Raw genomic sequence first — 20831 nt, 5'->3', positions numbered from 1 at the left:
AGAACTTAGACATAATGGGCAGGGGAAACATGGAATAAGACATAAGGAGAGACGAGGGCTCACAGATACACAGAGGGGCACACAGGGGGTAAAAGCCATGAAGGGAAAACACTTAGGGAACAACACAACAGGGCAACTCAGAAAACATGGCCTAAGCAAGGAACAAAATACAAACATACAAGAAAACTAAGAACACTGGGCCAACATGGCCCAGGACCATGACACCTTCACCTCCAGTATTGTGTTGTATGCACCACAAACCACTACTTTTCCTCCCCACTGCTGTCAGACTCCACAACAAAGACTTTAACTGAACAAACACACACATCCACACATGTGCAATAACGCTAAGTGCAATAATCTTTTCTGGCATCGTTGTATTTTTACTCAGTTGTATATAGCATTCGTATTCTATTTTTATCTTATTGTATATTTTTATTCTATTTTATTCTACTGTATATAGTATATTATTTTATTCTATTCTGTACAGCTGTGTACTGTATTTATTCTTATTGTATTCTAATTTTTGCGTCATAACTTTTGCACTGTCCACTTCCTGCTGTGACAAAACAAATTTCCCACGTGTGGGACTAATAAAGGTTATCTTATCTTATCTTATCTTATCTTATCTTATCTTATCTTATCTTTTATTTGAATCGAGCGCTTTTGAAGGTGGGATGATTTCTTGGAAGTTATTTCAGTGTTGTTAGTTCAACAGAGAGACTTGATCATTAGACTGGGACTAGGACACGGACAAACGGAAGAAGAAAGTTTTTATATGATCTTTGACTCATCTGCGATTTGTTTTCTTTCTGCAGGGTTTGAAGCCGTAATGGATGGAGACGGTGAAGGAGCCGCTCGGGCACAGCTGTGTGTCCTGCAGCTGCGCTCCTTTCACCTGCATCTCTACTACGACCAGACTGACGGGCTGGTTGCCATGCTGTACAGAGGGACACAGAGGCTTGCTGTCGTATTCTTCAGAAGAGTCCTGACGGCGGTCATCCAGAATGAGGATCACAGGCATAGCAGTGTGTGACCGTCAGCGTTTGTGCTTACACTGAGAGAGCAGCCGCCTCACCTTAATATGACATGGACAGGCTGAATGTCGGAGTTTATATCTTTGCATTTTTGTTTTGTTTTGTTTTTTTTAAATTCCATAAACAAATAGAGGTTGACTCTACTTAGAAGTTATAGGACACTTCTTATCATAGCTTCATGATTACATATAAATTGGAATTTAAAAAAACGATGACATTAACTTGATGTTAACTAGAAAATATCAGAAGTCTGCTGCTATACCAGATACAATCTACTCATGTTTCTTCCTGCATCCTTCTTTAGGTGCTCCAGTAGCTGCCTCAGCAGTCACTGATGCCGACTGTTTGAGTCATGGAAGTGCAGACAGCTCGAGCGAGGTCAACGGTGAGGAGAACAGTGTATTTGCCCCCAGCCATGACATGGAAGACGTAGCAGATAACCACTGCAGCGCAGGTACTGATTCCCAAAGCATCAGTTCTCTGTAACACAAGGTTCAGCTGAGTCTCTGAGGAACAAAAACAAAAGCTTTCTTAAAAGCGTACATTTGTGATTACAGCTGTGTTTGTGGTTTTTTTAAATTCTGTGCTCTCCAGAGAGACAGTGTGATCAAGGATATGGATCCAAGGATGAGCTGCACCAGGAGTTGGCTGAACCGTTGCACGCTGCACTTCCGCCGGCTGATGAGAGAAACGATACCAAAGCACAGAATAATGGTAAGAAAGGCCCAGCCTCAGGCCTTCACCTCCAGTATTGTGTTGTATGCACCACAAACCACTACTTTTCCTCCCCACTGCTGTCAGACTCCACAACAAAGACTTTAACTGAACAAACACACACATCCACACATGTGCAATAACACTAAGTGCAATAATCTTTTCTGGCATCGTTGTATTTTTACTCAGTTGTATATAGCATTCGTATTCTATTTTTATCTTATTGTATATTTTTATTCTATTTTATTCTACTGTATATAGTATATTATTTTATTCTACTCTGTACAGCTGTGTACTGTATTTATTCTTATTGTATTCTAATTTTTGCGTCATAACTTTTGCACTGTCCACTTCCTGCTGTGACAAAACAAATTTCCCACGTGTGGGACTAATAAAGGTTATCTTATCTTATCTTATCTTATCTTTTATTTTTGTTTCTTTTTAACCAGGAGGGGACATAGCTGGCTCAGTGGACAGTGCAGTAGCAGTGGGAGAGCCCCACAGTCCTGTCGATGGGTCGCCGCATGTCCACAGTATTGTTAGGCTGTCCACGGGAAGCTTTGACGGAGAAACGGGTAAGAAAGTACATTTAGCTCAAATATTTTAAAAGGTTTTGTTGGAAATTCTGTGAAATTGGCATCACCTTTGAATTTGTAAAGATTATTTGTTCCTGTTTCAATTAAGCTACATAAATGTAATTGTTGCACTACAATAACTGTATCTGTGTGCAGGTAAAGGGAAGCTGTTCAGGAGACACAGCAAGAACGATAACGTGTCACTTACCGATGACGATCCCTCGCTGCCGTCCCCGGCCGTAGCTCACCAGTCTCAGCATCAGCGGCAGAAATCCTTCTCTGAACGCAGCTGCAGCTTCAGCGCTGAAACTCGTGCTGGAATGCTCTCTGAGGCAGGCATGGACCACATGGCCAGCCGAATGGGCGCTGATGCTCGTATCCTAGCTGGAGTCCTCTCAGGAGGTCAAAGCCCACCCCCTAACAGTATAAAAGGGAAGATTTAAGGTAACTTTTCTCTACAGGATGAAGCTCAGGCTGGTGGCGGCGGCTTCCCAGCTCGTCTGGATGAAAATATGCTGGCTGCACATGACTTGGATGACAGTCCTGAGAGAAAAGGCATCCCAGGTTTGGTGGCTAATGGTCTGAACCAGAGCTGCACCAGCCTGGGCGGCAGCAGCAGCGGCAGCAGTGACACGGGCCGAGGGACCACACAGACACGTAAGCACTGACTCTCTGATGTAAATGAAGAAGCAAGGGAGGGGCAGTGAAGTACTTCTTAGGCCAGTGATGCCAGCTTTCAATATTGTTTTCATGTCGGCCTGCAGATCTGATTCCAGGGCGCCGGGGCAGAGGTCCTGACTCTGAGCAAAGCTCCTCGCATCACGCCTCCTCCTCGAGTATTTTCCAGAACTGTGCACTGGAGGTAGGACCTGCATGAACAGAGTCTGTTTGCGCTGCACTCTCACTGCTGATGTTTAAAATACAGCAGGGTTTGACGCGTTATCCCACTTACAGGTGCTGATGTCCAGTTGCTCCCAGTGTCGCTCCTGTGAAGCGCTGGTGTACGACGAGGAGATCATGGCAGGCTGGACAGCTGATGATTCCAACCTCAATACCAACTGTCCTTTCTGTCAGACGGTCTTTCTTCCCTTATTGCACATCGAGTTTCACGACCTGCGCACGATGACAGGGTAGGAAACTGTCAGATGAGATTTTTTATTTTTCCTGTGTTGTAAAACACAAACATATTCTTTGTGGCAACTCAAATTTAAATATCCCTGTTCTTTTATTTTCTCTTTAAGGTTTTATGTGAATCCCAGTGCCTCAGGGGACAGCATCCACAGCACAAGCACCCACCCCACAGCTAGCAGCGCGGCTGACATTAAGACACCAGACCTTATCACTTTCACTGAAGATGAACCGAGGGAGACCGCTGAAAATACTCCAGGAGCACAGAAGAGGTACAACTTCATCTGAGTACCCTGAATGCACCTCAGGTTGCATGCACGAGGAGATGCATTTGCATGTTTGTTTAAATCTTCAGCGCCGCCTTACTAGTGTTTTCATAGTAAATGCCATCTAGTGGTAGAAACTACCACTAGATGGCAGCATAGATCTTCTAATATGATCTTGGTGCCTTTTACTTGGTGACTGAGAACAAAAAGTTATTGGAATAAACTTTAATAACAAAAATAATAATTGTTGTTGTGGATCATTGCATTATTGTAAGGTCTTTACCTTATAATATAAAGTTCTATATAATGCTAATGTTTTGGTGCTATATAAATAAGTGAATGGTTGTTTCCAGTTTGATTCCAGGGCCGGTACAGTCAGATCCCCTGGGTCTCCTGGAGCACCAGGCAGCATGTAAGCAGCAGAAAGGCACCGGGACATCTTTGACACGTAGCAACAGTGTTGGAGGACCTCTGCAAAGCCTGGACTATTCTCAGAGACCTGGACATGGTGTTTCCACCACCAGCCTTCCCTGCAGTTTGCAGGAAGTGCAAGTCAGTGCCTCCTTTCTGTTCCAAGCCTTCACTGACAGTAGTGCTTTTACCCTCATGGAGTCAATGAGTGGAATTCTGTGTGTTTACAGGACGGCATGGGGACAAAGCGGCCAAATCCCAAACCAGTGTCTGTGCCGTACCTCAGCCCCTTGGTACTGCGCAAGGAGCTGGAAACCTTGCTGGAGAATGAGGGAGATCAGGTATAAATATAAAGACATTCTCTCATGGTTTGATGTGTATAGCAAGTGTCAGCCAGCAGATTCAAGATCCTTTGAGTTACACTTTGTGGTTTATCTGTCCAGGTGATCTACACCCACAAGTTCCTCAGCCAGCACCCAATCATTTTCTGGAACCTGGTGTGGTATTTCCGCCGCCTGGACCTGCCCTCTCACCTGCCCGGTCTCATCCTCACTTCTGAACACTGCAACAACGGAGTGCAGGTTAGACATAACATCTGGTTAAATGCAGTTTTCTCTTCTTCTTCTATGCTTTCCAATCTCAAGGTATGCACTATTGTCCACAGGAACTTGTACCAGGAACTAGGAACTTTTAGACCAGAGTGTAGATTAGTTTCAGAACATTGGGTCGTGGAATATTTTAGCTATTTCACAATAGCTGGTAAAAAGTATTCTTGCTCTGTGGTGTGCTGCTTTTTTACTGTTTTTAAAGATTAAAAAAAAATCTCCTCGATCGCTCTCATCTTTATATTCTTTGTTGTTGTAAGAAAACTGTGACATCATCCATCAGGTGGGCATACAGTAGAGGACTATGTCCAAATGAAGCTGTGAGGAATGTTTATATGAAACTGACCCACACATAAAAGATGAAATGCTGTGACTGTAATAGACTGAAGCCAGCAGTGATGTGCACACCACGTATAGTCATCTAGACCCAACACAGCAAACTCATTCCTTTACAGAGGATGTCCTGTAATTAGCGAGCACCATGTAAGCTGTGCTATAATGTCATGGTTTATTCTTGCAGCTGCCTCTGACGTCACTGCCACAGGACAGTAAGCAGGTGTACGTACAGCTCCTGTGGGACAATATCAACTTGCACCAAGAACCCGGAGAACCACTTTACCTGCTCTGGAGGACCTTTTGTAAGTGTGAAGACAGACATTATCAGTCATTGTCCATCAGTATAGTGTCAAGTGTAGAACCTGTATTTGCAGATTGAATTGTGAGCTTTCAAATTATTAGGATGCACTATACTGCATAATCACCACTGGGGGGCACCGGAGTTGGGCCTTTAAACCTCAAGCAAACACATTTTAGTTCACATTGAGAATGAAGTATTGATTTAAAAGGTACCCCCCCCCCCCCCCCCCCCCAAATTAAGTCAAAGATGTTTTTTTAAATGTAAAGTAAATAACGAAAGGACTTAAGACCATACATGTATCTACTAAAAAACACTGAACCTCAGTGACCTTGACCTTGAGGTTAAAGGTCAAATTTTCTGAGAATCTTGTCAATCTAATAACTTTGGAATGAGACAAAAAGGGATTTTATAATTGATACCTTCGGTGCATGTATTAGGAGATTGAGGGGTATTTTTGTTAAAGTGTCACTGCTGAGCAGAACAGATCAGAGTGGAGGCTCTTTGCTAAAAGAATATTTCAGCAGACTCTCTGATGCTTTGGTGTTTGTGCTCCCAGTGGAGAAGAGGGGAACTCTGGGGCCAACAGACCACCAGGAGAGCCGCACTCTCCTCAACACCATTGTTCGCAACATCCAGACCAACGACGTCTACGGGCCGATCAACCTGCTGATCCGAGAGATCAAACGGCGTCCAGAAGGGCTCAAACGGCAGAGGTCAGTTCTGCTCCTTCACCTCTACTCACTGTTTCATATTTAGTCTTCCTTTAAGCTCTTAGTTATGATTTTTGCTGCAGTGCATTAGAAAAGTGTCTGATGCCTCGTGTGTGTGAATGTCTCCCAGGAGCGTCTATAGAGAAATACTGTTTCTGTCACTGGTGGCTTTGGGACGGGAGAACATCGACGTAGGTGAGTGAGATTAACTAGTGATGTCAGCTGTGACCTATAGTGTGCTGTAAGAGTTTGAAGGTGATGAAAAGCGATGATGTGAAACGTTCCTAACTCATATCTGTGTCGTCATCATGCAGAGGCCTTCGACAGAGAGTACCACAGCGCATACAACCAGCTGAGCACGGAGCAGCGCAAGTCTCTGCACTGCATCGATCGCCCGCCTACTCCCAGCGTCCAGTGGTGCCTTAAATGTTTTGGAGCGCCTTTCGTCTGAACTGATCCTCTCAGCAGCAGAGACACAAACTCTTACTGTTCCTGCTTCAACTTTGGGGAACAGGGAGACTTTCGGACATCTCCAGCTGGACGAACATGGTACTGCTTCTTCCGTTTGCCTTGGAAGATGACGTTGGCCGTTTCATGTTTCTTTGCTTTGCTTTAAAGAGGTTTTCCAAGCAGCTGCCTAAAAGTGGAACTGTTGTTGTAAACTTCCTGGAAAGCTGTATTGAATCTCTTCAGACTAGTTGAGTTGCTTTTCCTTACAGAAGCTGTATAAAGCGATTGATCACTGTACAGAATATCTGTGTGTGTGCATGTCAGCAGCTTTGCTCGTAGCCTTTTGCCTCCTTAAATCTGTCGTAGCTATACTCGTATCAGCTCTGTGTGAGACCGTGTACAGACTCTGACTCTAACTTTGTGCACTTTCTGAAGAAGAGTAAGTAAATCAAGTTCACCTGACTTTTTGTACAGTCGAGGTTGCATTTTTGTCAACAACCCTGATTGTTGTGATCAGTCTTAATGAATGTTCACATGTACAGGCTCACACTGGGGCTCTGTGCAGCTCTGTGTTGGAGCATCACATTTAAATGGGAGAGGACTGAGGCTTTGGACAATCACTAATTATCAATCACTAAAATAGATTCATAACATTCCAGATGCCCTGTGCTCAAAGCAGGAGTATTGATCTCTGTGATAACACATGTGACAGCAGCTGTTTGGAAAGTAGAGATCATGAAAAACAAAGACATCAATCTGAAGCATGAAGGTGCCACACCACTGATTAAAAACATCAGAGGAACACAGACAGCAGAGGTGTGCTGGCTTCAGTCGGCCTTTTTAAAGCTGCATTTTTAACAGTAACATACTGTGTTTGTTCAGCTAACATGTCTTATTCTGATCATAACTCAGAGCTGTGTCTCTCATTCTCGACTCTAGCACAGAGTGAACCACGACGGTTCAGACAGGATCTCTTTTATGGTTTACATAAAAGTGCAGAGGGCTCTTGATGAGTGCTGAAACTGTGTCAGGACAGAAGGCCTTTGATATTTGACATTCCACTAAAAACAGTGAAACAGGCGGGAAAACAAAGTGCTGCGATGAATTGTCGGGTAAAGATGGACCTGTGTGTTGACTTGAGTGTGAGTGTGGCGCTGTACTTGTACAGATGAGAAAATGTGTTGTAAAATATTCCATTTGCACTGCATAGATTAGAACCTGCTCTTAACCCACATCAGAATATTAACAATTTACACCATTTTTCATCCAGAAAAAAAAATCTCAATTATTTATTTTTGTATTGTTGACATTTGGATTGCAGCTGCTGTGCTAACTTCAACTTTTTATAACTAGCTGCCCCCGTTTTCCCCTTGAATCCGTGTTAGGGGACTCCAGCCGGTGTTGACTTAGTAAATCTCCTCTTGGAGGATGTACAGAAAAGTTTTTTAAAGGTTCTCTTACCGTCCTGTGGAAAGGAAATGAATGTCTACACATAAGTGCGCTGCAATAAATGAGTTTGTGAACTGATTGAAAGTGAAATTTGTCCTTTTTTTGTCTTTGTGTTAAGAAGAGTTTGTATTTATTGCCAGATTTAAACATCTGCCTTTGTAACACTGCTGTTGCTCATTTCTCTTCATTTCTGTTTTCATGGAAAAAGATGTAAACTTCCTGTCATCCACTGCCAGGAAATCCCATTTCTCCCAAAAGATCCATCCACCCAGCCAGTTTTAGAGTTGTGTGGGGCTCGAGCTTATCCTATCAGAGGTATCCCCTGGATGATGATCGGCAGTCTTTCGAGCCTTTTGAGCTCACACAGAGACAGACAACCATTCATACTCACATTCACACCTATGGGAAATTCAGAATAACCTGAATTTTTTAAGAAAAAACTGACTTTTTTAAATACAAACACTTGAAGGTATGTGTCTGTTAGATCTTTTTTTCTAAAAGCCAATAAATAACAAAACACACATACACAAGTTTTCTTGCACTCATTTTCACTCTAGACCAGGGGTGTCACTCGAGGGGATGCACAGTACAGTAGTGCAATTCATCCTGATTGGTGATTGGTCAAAAGTCTTCTGTGTTTACGTTAAGTTACAGAGTCTGGATTTAGCGGAAATTACACGACGCTGAATAACGCGTTTTTCTTTGTGGTAAATGTTAGCCGCGCGCTATGACATCTAATGTATTACGCTCATTTCTAGTCTTTTCAGTGGCTACAGCTGCTTTTCGTGGCTCGTTACAAACGATCTGAGATATAGATCCACTTCTGTCTGGCGTAGGCTGCTCACTAGGGCTGGGTATCATCACTGATTTCTATAATCCATTCGATTCCGGTTCTCAAAGTCCTGATTCGATTCAACTTAGCCTCAGACAGTCAGAAATATTATAATTCTGATAATTTATCAGTACTGACTTCATCAGAATTGTGAACATCACAGCAGATCCCTTTGTTTTAAAGTAACTGAGAATAAAACACAGAAAAACATGAAGGAGATTTTCCTGGTCTGGCTTTTTAGAGCAGATAACCTTAAAAATATTCTGCAATATTCTGCAATTTTTCATAATTTAAAGAAGTTTAAATTTCTTCAGTATTGAACAGCAGAAATGAGGCTTTCTTGTCCGAGGTCATTTAAGTGAAAAAAAGAAAAAGACAGCGCTGTAAACAATGGTAGACTGGTGGGTAATAAGCGAATGAATAATGCAGAAAACAGATTTGAGACGGGAAACTGTTCTTGAAGTACACAGAGAGAGAGAGCTGTGCAGGAAGTGTGATTTTTATCGTGGTGGAAGCAAAACAGCAAAAGTCAGAGGGAATTCATGACGACATTGATCAAATGTGAAGCGTAGTTTGCTGCTTCTTGGCTCGGCGAATTTTGTGTGATGACACAGCCCTCACTTCTAAAACTTGCGCACAGACACACCCCTCACAAGCTTGCCACAGACACACCGCTCACTTCTAAAAGGTGGGGGGATGCACAGTACAGTAGTGCAATTCATCCTGATCGGTGATTGGTCAAAAGTCTTGAGTGAAAGGAGAGGCTTGTGATTGGTGGAAAATGTGCAATGAAGAAGCCTTTTTTTATTCATTCAGTCTGTTGTCTGTTTTTTCTTTATCAAAAATATAAAATTATTGGATTGGATAACGAAGCACTGACAGTGTAAAGCGAAAGGGACCAACCGAGTTATGATCATATTTATGTGAATAGCGACAGGTTTATATTATTATTTCTTTAAACTCATATTCCTGCATCTTTATATTGAATTTGTCTGAAAGTTCTGTTAAAAAAATCGAATAAGTTAAAAAAAAAAAAACAACTAAAAAAAAACAAAACACCAAATTATTTAGGGGGGCTTAAGAATATTTTAGGGAGGCTTCAGCACCCCTAAAATAGGCCTAACGACGCCACTGCCGATCACCGAGGCGTGGGTACAAGCAACAATCCAGAATATAATAAAACCAGGCGCACCAGAAAAAGGTTAGCCCACTTAATAAAAACAATTCCGCAAAAATAAAAGATGACACCAAAAAGACGAGACAAGACAATCTTTAATAGCTTTAATAAAGGAAATCACACATGCACACCAAACTGGAAGGCTTACACCCCACAAATCAAACTACAACTCGTGCTGGTGGCAATAGTTCAGGCCTTGATCACAAGCCAGTCTGGCTCCCCACAGGCTGAGATCGGCAACTGAGGCGGTTTCAAGTTCCCAGCACGACACGCGGGCAGAGGATCGCTCCAGCCCGATCACCGAGGCGTGGGTACAAGCAACAATCCAGAATATAATAAAACCAGGCGCACCAGAAAAAGGTTAGCCCACTTAATAAAAACAATTCCACAAAAATAAAAGATGAGACCAAAAAGACGAGACAAGACAAGAGAGCAGCTCCACCGAGCAGGAGCCCTCAAACCGACTATAGGCAGGCGTCTTGATTCTCCAATTAAAGTTAGGCGATTTGCCACGGAGAGGTGAAGGCAGCAATCAAACCCTAAAACAAAGGATAAATGTAACCTTAGCCTCTTGTAGCTGTGAATGCTAATAAAAGCAGTTCTAACGGCTTACCCCAGGACCGGAGGCGCTTTGGTGGAGATAACGAGCACCTCTCTCTGCAACGCTGGAATTAAACAGAAACGGCCGCGCTACAACAGGGCCGCAAAACTACACTAAACCAACTTATGGGCAGATAATATTAGTTTTGTTTTATCACATATCAATATTATTTTATTATCAAATTTGGTTATTTTGGTCATTCAAATCTGGCTTCCCCATCACTCACTCACTGATGGATACAGCTTTTGAAAATCTAAGAGCTCTGTTGAAGGACTCTGTGCAGGTTAAAAATCAATGTGTGGAATAATAACAAAGAAAGGTAACCTTTAATTATTTATTTTAATGAACTCATTATCAAACTTTAAACAACATCAACAATGTTTAATCTGTGAAGGCACTGCTGGATGCTGAAGGCCGCCGGTTCCCAGCTCTGCGTGGAGGCTGTGCGAACACAGGTCACTGATGGTCTTGGTCACTCAGGCCTGTGAATCCAGTTCCTGAAGAACTCCGTCACCATCCTCTGCAGGAATATCGCAGCAAGCTTCTCTCTGTCACCATAAAGTATCACAGCCAGTCCGTCAGTCTCGTCGTAGACGAGGTGGTAACGAAACGACTAACCAACACGCAGGACATACAGCGGAGTGGCAACTTCACCGTGTCCATCCATTTCAGCTTCAAGTCTGTCAGAAGGAAGAACAAATGAGTCAGCTGCAGCAACTACTCGTTAAACGCTGTAACTTAGAGCTCTGTTTGATAGCTGCTGATTCACAACAATAACAGTCTTTATAAATCTGCACCGGTTATCGGGTTATCCAAGGCTTTTATGTGCGAATGTTTGCTTGTGAGAGCAGCTAGCCGGAGTTCAAAGGAGCTGGCCTCGCAGCCCGTCAAGGAATGCGCTGGAAGGAACCAGGTTTCGTAAGATTTGAGTTTCAAACTTTATATACATTTTGAAACTAAAATCCAGTCTTTACTGGTATTGAGCTGATTCTTTTAAAGATGATTTTTTTTTTTAAATTTGGAAAAATCTGTTAACACAATCATTATGAACAAGCTTTGAAAACCAATGTTGAAACTGTGAGTCTACATGCTGTGAGTCAACTGCCTTAAAGATTCAAAGTGTTTATTGTCATGTAGAAGAAATGGCATTTCTCTGTGCAATGAAATTCTTCCTTTGCTGTCCATACACAAATGCCAAGTTAGGGGAAGGAATAAGATAAATAAGGATAAAAATAAGACAAGACATTAAGACAAGTATAGAGTAAGTAAATAAGTAAAAGTAAAGCGCACAGAGATTCACTGCAACGACTAAACATTGAAAGGAACTTAGAGGGGAAAACAGCAAAAGTAGAAACAATGAGTCGAAACAAAGTCGCTTACCTTTATTAATAATGCAGATGAAGATAATGATCCTTTTCTTATTTTCTTCTGTTTCAGCTTTTAGAAGCGGGACCAAAGATTGTCTTCTTGGCCTTCTTCCCTGTCAACGTATATTACGTCAACGGCATAATATTCTAATATGACTACTGGAACGACTTGACCGCAGTCTCAGGCACTAGACGACTGAGCACAGCACTTCCGCATATGAGCGAGGGGAAACTCCTTGCACGCATTGTTCGATCTTTGCTCTCTCTTCTCCCCTTTTCTCAGGTAGATGTTATTTTAACAACTGAAAATATGAAATAAACACACATGTAAGCCAAGACTCTAAAGAAACAGCGTTGTTGTTGTTGTTCGGTTTTTCATTTCGCCATTTGTTGATTCACTCGAAGAGCAATTAACGTAATATGGGTCAAGTGATCAGTTTGATATCTTCTGTGATACACCGTCATATTTACATTATTTGTACAGTACGAATGATTTGCTTTGGTACCTGGTCAAAATCAAGCTCTCCTCTGTCTGCCCGGCTGCACTTCTTCGCCCTCGCTCACACGCCTAATGCTCAGTCGCCAAGTGCCTGAGCTCGGATCATACCAAAATTAGGGGGAATTAAGGACTGTGCGCTATGTGCTTTGAATATTGTGTGTAGTTTTTGTCTTATACAGTTGTCAGTCGGGCATCTTACACTCCCAAAGACCCCGGGCTTCTGAAAAAACAACCCGGGTTTAAGCCCAGTAATACATCCCCACATTGCACAGTAAGAGGGGTCTGAGAGCTAAGAGGTAAGTAAGAGAGTGTGCAAGACTCGTCTCTCTCTAAGGGGAGAGACACTGACAGGTCTCACATACTCATCCCCTTTCTTACGATGCACAATTGTGCACTAAGTGCGATAACTTACCGACGACTCATATCAGAATATTATGCCGTTTATACGTTGACAAGGAAGAAGGGCAAGAAGACAAACTTTGGCCCCGCTTCTAAAGGCTGAAACAGAAGAAAATAAGAAAAGGATCATTATCTTCAGCATTGTTAATAAAGGTAAGCGACTTAAGTTCATTGTTCCCACTTTTGGCAAACTTGAGCCCTTTTAGCTTTCCCAAGTTCCCTTTAACGTTTATTTGTTTCACTGAGTCAGCTGCCGTGTGCGCTTTTGAAGGTGGGAAGTTTTCTTTGAAGTTTTTTCAGTGTTGTTAGTTCAACAGAGAGAACTGATCATTAGACTGGGACTAGGACAAACGTTACTCCTCGGGCTCTCAGTCTTTAATCACACTTGTGAACTTGTCAAAGGGGTTTGGGTTATTATAAAATCAGGAGCGTTCATTGTTTGGGATGAAGAAAGTTTTTATGTGATCTTTGACTCATCTGTGATTTGTTTTCTTTCTGCAGGGTTTGAAGCCGTAATGGATGGAGACGGTGAAGGAGCCGCTCGGGCACAGCTGTGTGTCCTGCAGCTGCGCTCCTTTCACCTGCATCTCTACTACGACCAGACTGACGGGCTTGTTGCCATGCTGTACAGAGGGACACAGAGGCTTGCTGTCGTATTCTTCAGAAGAGTCCTGACGGCGGTCATCCAGAATGGGGATCGCAAGCATAGCAGTGTGTGACCGAGATCGTCAGAGCCTGAGCTTACATGGAGAAACCAGCCGCCTTACCTCAATATGACATGGGCAGTTGGAGTTTGTATCTTTGTAGGCCTATTTGTATTTTTAATCCCATAAATAAATGAATATTATAAAAACACACATCAGTTATCTTTCATTTTATTAATCCATGCACCAATTTTTGTTCTAGAACCTGAAGAAGTCGCCAATAGGCTAATAAAATGTAATAAAATGTAATAAAATGTTCTTTGTCATCTTTTCCAGCTTTAATGCGCATCTGCGCCAAAAGTAGGCGATTTGGCAAATGTAATAAAATGTAATAAAATGTTCTTTGTCATCTTTTCCAGCTTTAATGCGCATCTGCGCCAAAAGTAGTCGATTTGGCAAGAAGCAAACAAGAAGCAAAGAAGAAGCAAACAAAACCAAACCACAACCTGTGGTTTTGGTTTTGTTTGCTTCTTCTTTGCTTCTTGTTTGCCAAATCGACTACTTTTGGCGAAGAAGAAGCAAACAAAACCAAACCACAACCTGTGGTTTTGGTTTTGTTTGCTTCTTCTTTGCTTCTTGTTTGCTTCTTGCCAAATCGACTACTTTTGGCGCAGATGCGCATTAAAGCTGGAAAAGATGACAAAGAACATTTTATTACATTTTATTACATTTTATTAGCCTATTGGCGACTTCTTCAGGTTCTAGAACAAAAATTGGTGCATGGATTAATAAAATGAAAGATAACTGATGTGTGTTTTTATAATATTCATTTATTTATGGGATTAAAAATACAAATAGGCCTACAAAGATACAAACTCCAACTGCCCATGTCATATTGAGGTAAGGCGGCTGGTTTCTCCATGTAAGCTCAGGCTCTGACGGTCTCGGTCACACACTGCTATGCTTGCGATCCCCATTCTGGATGACCGCCGTCAGGACTCTTCTGAAGAATACGACAGCAAGCCTCTGTGTCCCTCTGTACAGCATGGCAACAAGCCCGTCAGTCTGGTCGTAGTAGAGATGCAGGTGAAAGGAGCGCAGCTGCAGGACACACAGCTGTGCCCGAGCGGCTCCTTCACCGTCTCCATCCATTACGGCTTCAAACCCTGCAGAAAGAAAACAAATCACAGATGAGTCAAAGATCACATAAAAACTTTCTTCATCCCAAACAATGAACGCTCCTGATTTTATAATAACCCAAACCCCTTTGACAAGTTCACAAGTGTGATTAAAGACTGAGAGCCCGAGGAGTAACGTTTGTCCTAGTCCCAGTCTAATGATCAGTTCTCTCTGTTGAACTAACAACACTGAAAAAACTTCAAAGAAAACTTCCCACCTTCAAAAGCGCACACGGCAGCTGACTCAGTGAAACAAATAAACGTTAAAGGGAACTTGGGAAAGCTAAAAGGGCTCAAGTTTGCCAAAAGTGGGAACAATGAACTTAAGTCGCTTACCTTTATTAACAATGCTGAAGATAATGATCCTTTTCTTATTTTCTTCTGTTTCAGCCTTTAGAAGCGGGGCCAAAGTTTGTCTTCTTGCCCTTCTTCCTTGTCAACGTATAAACGGCATAATATTCTGATATGAGTCGTCGGTAAGTTATCGCACTTAGTGCACAATTGTGCATCGTAAGAAAGGGGATGAGTATGTGAGACCTGTCAGTGTCTCTCCCCTTAGAGAGAGACGAGTCTTGCACACTCTCTTACTTACCTCTTTGCACAGTAAGAGGGGTCTGAGAGCTATGTGGGGATGTATTACTGGGCTTAAACCCGGGTTGTTTTTTCAGAAGCCCGGGGTCTTTGGGAGTGTAGGATGCCCGACTGACAACTGTATAAGACAAAAACTACACACAATATTCAAAGCACATAGCGCACAGTCCTTAATTCCCCCTAATTTTGGTATGATCCGAGCTCAGGCACTTGGAGACTGAGCATTAGGCGTGTGAGCGAGGGCGAAGAAGTGCAGCCGGGCAGACAGAGGAGAGCTTGATTTTGACCAGGTACCAAAGCAAATCATTCGTACTGTACAAATAATGTAAATATGACGGTGTATCACAGAAGATATCAAACTGATCACTTGACCCATATTACGTTAATTGCTCTTCGAGTGAATCAACAAATGGCGAAATGAAAAACCGAACAACAACAAAGCTGTTTCTTTAGAGAGTCTTGGCTTACATGTGTGTTTATTTCATATTTTCAGTTGTTAAAATAACATCTACCTGAGAAAAGGGGAGAAGAGAGAGCAAAGATCGAACAATGCGTGCAAGGAGTTTCCCCTCGCTCATATGCGGAAGTGCTGTGCTCAGTCGCCTAGTGCCTGAGACTGCGGTCAAGTCGTTCCAGTAGTCATATTAGAATATTATGCCGTTGACGTAATATACGTTGACAGGGAAGAAGGCCAAGAAGACAATCTTTGGTCCCGCTTCTAAAAGCTGAAACAGAATAAAATAAGAAAAGGATCATTATCTTCATCTGCATTATTAATAAAGGTAAGCGACTTTGTTTCGACTCATTGTTTCTACTTTTGCTGTTTTTTTCCCCTCTAAGTTCCTTTCAATGTTTAGTCGTTGTAGTGAATCTCCGTGCGCTTTACTTTTACTTATTTACTTACTCTTTACTTATCTTAATGTCTTGTCTTATTTTTATCCTTATTTATCTTATTCCTTCACCTAACTTGGCATTTGTGTATGGACAGCAAAGGAAGAATTTCATTGCACAGAGAAATGCCATTTCTTCTACATGACAATAAACACTTTGAATCTTGAATCTTGAATCTTTAAGGCAGTTGACTCACAGCATGTAGACTCACAGTTTCAACATTGGTTTTCAAAGCTTGTTCATAATGATCGTGTTAACAGATTTTTCCAAATTTAAAAAAAAAAATCATCTTTAAAAGAATCAGCTCAATACCAGTAAAGACTGGATTTTAGTTTCAAAATGTATATAAAGTTTGAAACTCAAATCTTACGAAACCTGGTTCCTTCCAGCGCATTCCTTGACGGGCTGCGAGGCCAGCTCCTTTGAACTCCGGCTAGCTGCTCTCACAAGCAAACATTCGCACATAAAAGCCTTGGATAACCCGATAACCGGTGCAGATTTATAAATGTAACAAGTGTCACCTGGCGTGTAAGTCTCATGTGCAGCTGGGATATCAGCAGGATGTGTTGTAAGTCCTGTCTGGAAACGACTGGGAATTTGTATGTTTAACTCATGTAATAAATAAATGATCAATTATTTCTTTGCCCCGTTTACTCATCCCTTGTCCTCGGTTACATAAAGACTGTTATTGTTGTGAATCAGCAGCTATCAAACAGAGCTCTGATAAGTTACAGCGTTTAACGAGTAGTTGCTGCAGCTGACTCATTTGTTCTTCCTTCTGACAGACTTGAAGCTGAAATGGATGGACACGGTGAAGTTGCCACTCCGCTGTATGTCCTGCGTGTTGGTTAGTCGTTTCGTTACCACCTCGTCTACGACGAGACTGATGGACTGGCTGTGATACTTTATGGTGACAGAGAGAAGCTTGCTGCGATATTCCTGCAGAGGATGGTGACGGAGTTCTTCAGGAACTGGATTCACAGGCCTGAGTGACCAAGACCATCAGTGACCTGCACTCTCAGAAATAGGGGTACCAAAGTGTACCAAAAAGGGTACAAATGCTTGTCGCTGGGGGTGTTCCTTTTTGAAGGACATTTCTGTACCCTTTAGGCTTGGTACATTTTTGTACCTTATGAAGTTGTACCATCTGAAGTACAATCATGTACTTTCCTAAGACATAAATGTACCTTCAAACTATAGTACAGAAATGTTCCCTTGAAAAGGGTACAATAGGGTACCTATGAGGGTACCCCCCCAGCGACAACCTATTTTGTACCTAAAGAGACAAAAATGTACTGCCAATAGTCCAAAATATTTGGTTATTTAACCATTTATTTTCGATAATAGAATCACATCAAAGCATTTAAACCACAGGAATACGTCCTTGATTACATTCGTATATTGCCATAGGACATGTCAAGAAAAATACATTCATTTTAAAAAAAGTAAACAATCACATAAAGACATTAAACACCTGAACACAATGTTTTGACGGATCACAGAGATGGCATGTATTTAAAAAACTGTCCACACAAATGTTTTGCTCTACTTCATCAAGCCAGAATATATATGTTCATTACATATATATATATGTCATATATATAGACAAAGTGGAAAATGTTCTTGCAATCACGTCACACAGAATACCTCAAGGACACAAATAGCTTATCATCAACTAAATAGGTGTCTAGAGCTTGAAAGTCTAATTCATTTCCTGGATTGAACAGGATCCAGTCATTGTCAACTGCCACTTGGTAAGCATGGAAATGACATTCATAAGTGCGAGGAAGTAACAGTTTCCCACACAATACCCAACAAGTATCAACATTCAAAATATACTTGATTTTAAAGAATATAGGTATGGCTTCAGTGTGTACATGGCCAACTACAAAAACATCCTCAAGTTCATATTTGACACTGCTGACAGATATAGCCGACACACGCTGAAGCACTTTATCCTGAAAATGCACATCTGTAAAACTTTTGTGCATTTCCAGAGCATTCTGTAAGTCACCTGGCAGAGATGAAAATGGCACACTGACACTTGTGCTGCGTGAATGTTCAAAGTCAACAAGCAACCTACCTGAAGAAAACTCCCAGCACTGTTTCATTTGATGACGATTGCTAAGAGTTGCAGTGATGTTTACAAAGTTTTTGCATTTACTCGCTATATTTTTGAAATATTGATGCTTGCTTTCATATCTCATACACCACAAAGGGCGAAGAGGACCATACATCAAAATCAGCCTTGGGTAGTGAATAAGGTAGTGACACTTGGGTGTTAAAACATTTCCAAACACTTCTGTAGTCATTTCAAGAAATTCTTGAATAAGCAGGTTTAAATGAGCAAGCTCATCTTTTCTCACATTTGTAGCCATTACAAGATCTACGATTTCTGAACATAATAAGAACACATGCCAGTATGGAGTGCCAGGTGGAACATGGGGAGCCATTAAAAAAGGCAAGAGCCTGAAAAGGCACCATTTTTGACTGGCTGATCCAACTATGTTAGAATTTCGAAGCATCTTTTCCGTCAGTGGCACTGGTCTGTTCGGCTTGTCATTCCTCCCAAACTTCACATTTTTCAGCTCATCATTGATTTCATATATGGTAATGTGCTTTTCCCTGTGAGCTTTACAAATAACCAAGTTCATTACCAAAGGAATAACCCCCTCCATCAAGTCGTGCATTACATCTGGGGGAAGAGACTGGGTCACATCAAAGTAAGGCAGTGCATCAAATGTACAGTTACCATACACACCGTACAAAGCAGCACTCTCTGGGTTGTTTTCCACACAGTTTATGTGGTACTCATGTACTTTGGTTGTTCTAATAACAAAATGGTCCTCACAAAAGCGCTGTTGTATCTCCGAGTGCGAGGCCATACAAAATCAGCATATTCTGCCTGTATTGAAAGACATTGAGAAACGCCCAATCATATGAGCGGAAAGGTTGTCGCATGAAATGGTAGCAAGAGCAGCATGAACTGTGTGCTCTACTTCATGGACACAGATAGTGAAACCCTCTGTGGACAGCATCTTCAAGTCAGTTATCAAGGGCTGAAGTATAGTTTCAAGCCCACACTCTTTTAAATGTGAATGGTGAACCAGTAAGGCTAAATGAATGTGACTCAACTTTGAGCGATGTTTTCCTCTTATGTTTCCTATAGTATAATAAAATGCACAGATTTTGTATTTATTTCGTTTTGCACCAAGTGCGTTCACAATTTCAAATTCATCTTCATAAAAATGAAGTCTTAGAGCTTGAGGATGGTCTTTGAAAAATGAGTGGTCTTTAAAATACATGCCATCTTTGTAATCAGTCAAAACATCATCATCTTGATTTCTGTGGTTATCCAGAACAATTTGTTCCCACACATCCTCCACCTGACAGTATTTGTTTAATACCTGTGGGATTGGAACATACGAATAACTACCAATTTTCACACCAGAATGGTCTCTTACTGTGTAACTGATAGGTTCTGTCATGTTCATTTTTGATTTGCAGTGTTCTTTTATCATAAATGGTGAACGAATTGAATCACATGCTTTCTGGAAAAAATCTGAAGTAGACAAAACCTGCTCAAGTTCTGGACAATCACTGAGGCGGAAACCATGTTTATCCAAATGATAACGAATAAACGAGTCGTAGTTTTCTTTAAAAAAACACAAAAGAAAACTAAGATCATCAACGATGTCTTGCTGAACAGAGTGTGGAAGGTTATTTTTTTCAGTACATTTGAGAATAAAGCTAAATAAATGATCTCCTAAATTATCAAGCAAACTGTCCATACTAGGTGGTGTGGGCTGCTGAACTGTGTGCGTCTCGTCTGAACTGTGTGTGTGTGGGTCTTCAACCTCTTTGTGTGCATGGTTTTCAAATCCATCTTCAACTACCTCAAGGCTATTCAAAACAGAGGGTTTGTGTTTGCGATACACATGGCGTCGAAAAGAGTGATACTTGGAAAAAGCTGCCTGGCAGTCATTTATTCCACAAGTGATGCCGAAATGAGGCTCATGTGCGTGTACTAACCCAACATGTGTAATCAACTTCCTCAGAGTAAATGCCCTTTTTGAACATTTTGAACATTTGTGGAGTGGGGGCATATTTAATAGAGTTGGTTAAGTACCCTGGTGACACTTACTGGCAGGGGTTTGTCTCCCTGGTTTCCTATGTTGACAATGCAGTTCTGAAGAAAGACAAGTGTTTTCTTGAAGTATGCAGGGTAGGTCATGTTGAACACGAAGAAGGTGGAGAATGCTGAGATGTAGGCCTCATCCAGCGAGCGGCACGAGCAAACATCCACTCCTTCAACTGTCACAACACAGCGACACTGTCTTGAGAGGGCAGTTGTCCAACTCTTATCCTTCATTCGAATGGTTGGGTATGGACTCGTGGGAGTATTCTGCAGAAGAGGAAGAAAAACATTAGTATACAGTATGTTTAAGCAATATGTGCCAAGTGGATTTTCAACAGATTCCTCAAATTACCTTCTTTTTTTTGCTGCAAAACAAAACTGTCTATTCTGATAACCTGTAAACATGGCCCCTACTCCAAACAAAAAGCTTCTTGACCAATGACTGTTGTGGTAGTGTTTGATAAGCTGCTAAAGTTTGACATAATATTCAAGGGCAAAAGCAATCACCCCTGACAGTGACAGTACCTGTGAA

General features: G+C 41.7%; 2 protein-coding genes and 2 long non-coding RNA genes across 4 annotated transcripts; 3 read left to right on the top strand and 1 right to left on the bottom strand.

Moving 5' to 3' along the window:
- The first annotated feature begins 205 nt into the window (after positions 1-205).
- LOC143416742 (DENN domain-containing protein 4C-like) lies at positions 206-2769 on the top strand. The gene is made up of 6 exons (XM_076882245.1): positions 206-236; positions 819-1028; positions 1342-1491; positions 1632-1751; positions 2201-2326; positions 2483-2769. The coding sequence occupies exons 1-6, from the start codon at positions 206-208 to the stop codon at positions 2767-2769; spliced, it is 924 nt and encodes a 307-aa protein (XP_076738360.1).
- A 48-nt stretch (positions 2770-2817) lies between these two features.
- Positions 2818-7002, top strand: LOC143416537 (DENN domain-containing protein 4C-like). The gene is made up of 11 exons (XM_076881882.1): positions 2818-2983; positions 3091-3188; positions 3281-3456; positions 3568-3726; positions 4074-4272; positions 4362-4472; positions 4575-4712; positions 5257-5374; positions 5930-6086; positions 6214-6278; positions 6398-7002. The coding sequence occupies exons 1-11, from the start codon at positions 2839-2841 to the stop codon at positions 6532-6534; spliced, it is 1503 nt and encodes a 500-aa protein (XP_076737997.1). The 5' UTR covers positions 2818-2838; the 3' UTR covers positions 6535-7002.
- Positions 7003-10917: 3915 nt separating this feature from the next.
- LOC143417097 (uncharacterized) lies at positions 10918-12545 on the bottom strand. Its single transcript, XR_013097319.1, has 3 exons — positions 12466-12545; positions 11973-12261; positions 10918-11272 (listed from the first exon to the last, which is right to left on the bottom strand). It is a non-coding gene; the product is annotated as an uncharacterized LOC143417097 (long non-coding RNA).
- A 2941-nt stretch (positions 12546-15486) lies between these two features.
- LOC143416536 (uncharacterized) lies at positions 15487-19951 on the top strand. Its single transcript, XR_013096927.1, has 3 exons — positions 15487-15560; positions 15764-16052; positions 16947-19951. It is a non-coding gene; the product is annotated as an uncharacterized LOC143416536 (long non-coding RNA).
- The last annotated feature ends 880 nt before the right edge of the window (positions 19952-20831 follow it).

The sequence above is a fragment of the Maylandia zebra genome, linkage group LG3 (assembly GCF_041146795.1).
Source record: "Maylandia zebra isolate NMK-2024a linkage group LG3, Mzebra_GT3a, whole genome shotgun sequence".
Classification (NCBI taxonomy): Eukaryota; Metazoa; Chordata; class Actinopteri; order Cichliformes; family Cichlidae; genus Maylandia; species Maylandia zebra.
Note: the sequence above shows the minus strand (reverse complement) of the source record. Positions and strands in the feature narration are given on the sequence as shown.

Excerpts from the sequence above, each read along its gene's own strand:
- LOC143416742 (XM_076882245.1), top strand. The coding sequence starts at position 206 with ATGGCCCAGGACCATGACACCTTCACCTCCA. Across the intron at positions 237-818 it reads CCATGACACCTTCACCTCCA|GGTTTGAAGCCGTAATGGAT; the intron begins GTATTGTGTTGT and ends TTCTTTCTGCAG. Across the intron at positions 2,327-2,482 it reads AAGCTTTGACGGAGAAACGG|GTAAAGGGAAGCTGTTCAGG; the intron begins GTAAGAAAGTAC and ends ATCTGTGTGCAG.
- LOC143416537 (XM_076881882.1), top strand. The coding sequence starts at position 2,839 with ATGCTGGCTGCACATGACTTGGATGACAGTCCTGAGAGAAAAGGCATC. Across the intron at positions 4,273-4,361 it reads GCAGTTTGCAGGAAGTGCAA|GACGGCATGGGGACAAAGCG; the intron begins GTCAGTGCCTCC and ends GTGTGTTTACAG. Across the intron at positions 4,713-5,256 it reads ACTGCAACAACGGAGTGCAG|CTGCCTCTGACGTCACTGCC; the intron begins GTTAGACATAAC and ends TTATTCTTGCAG.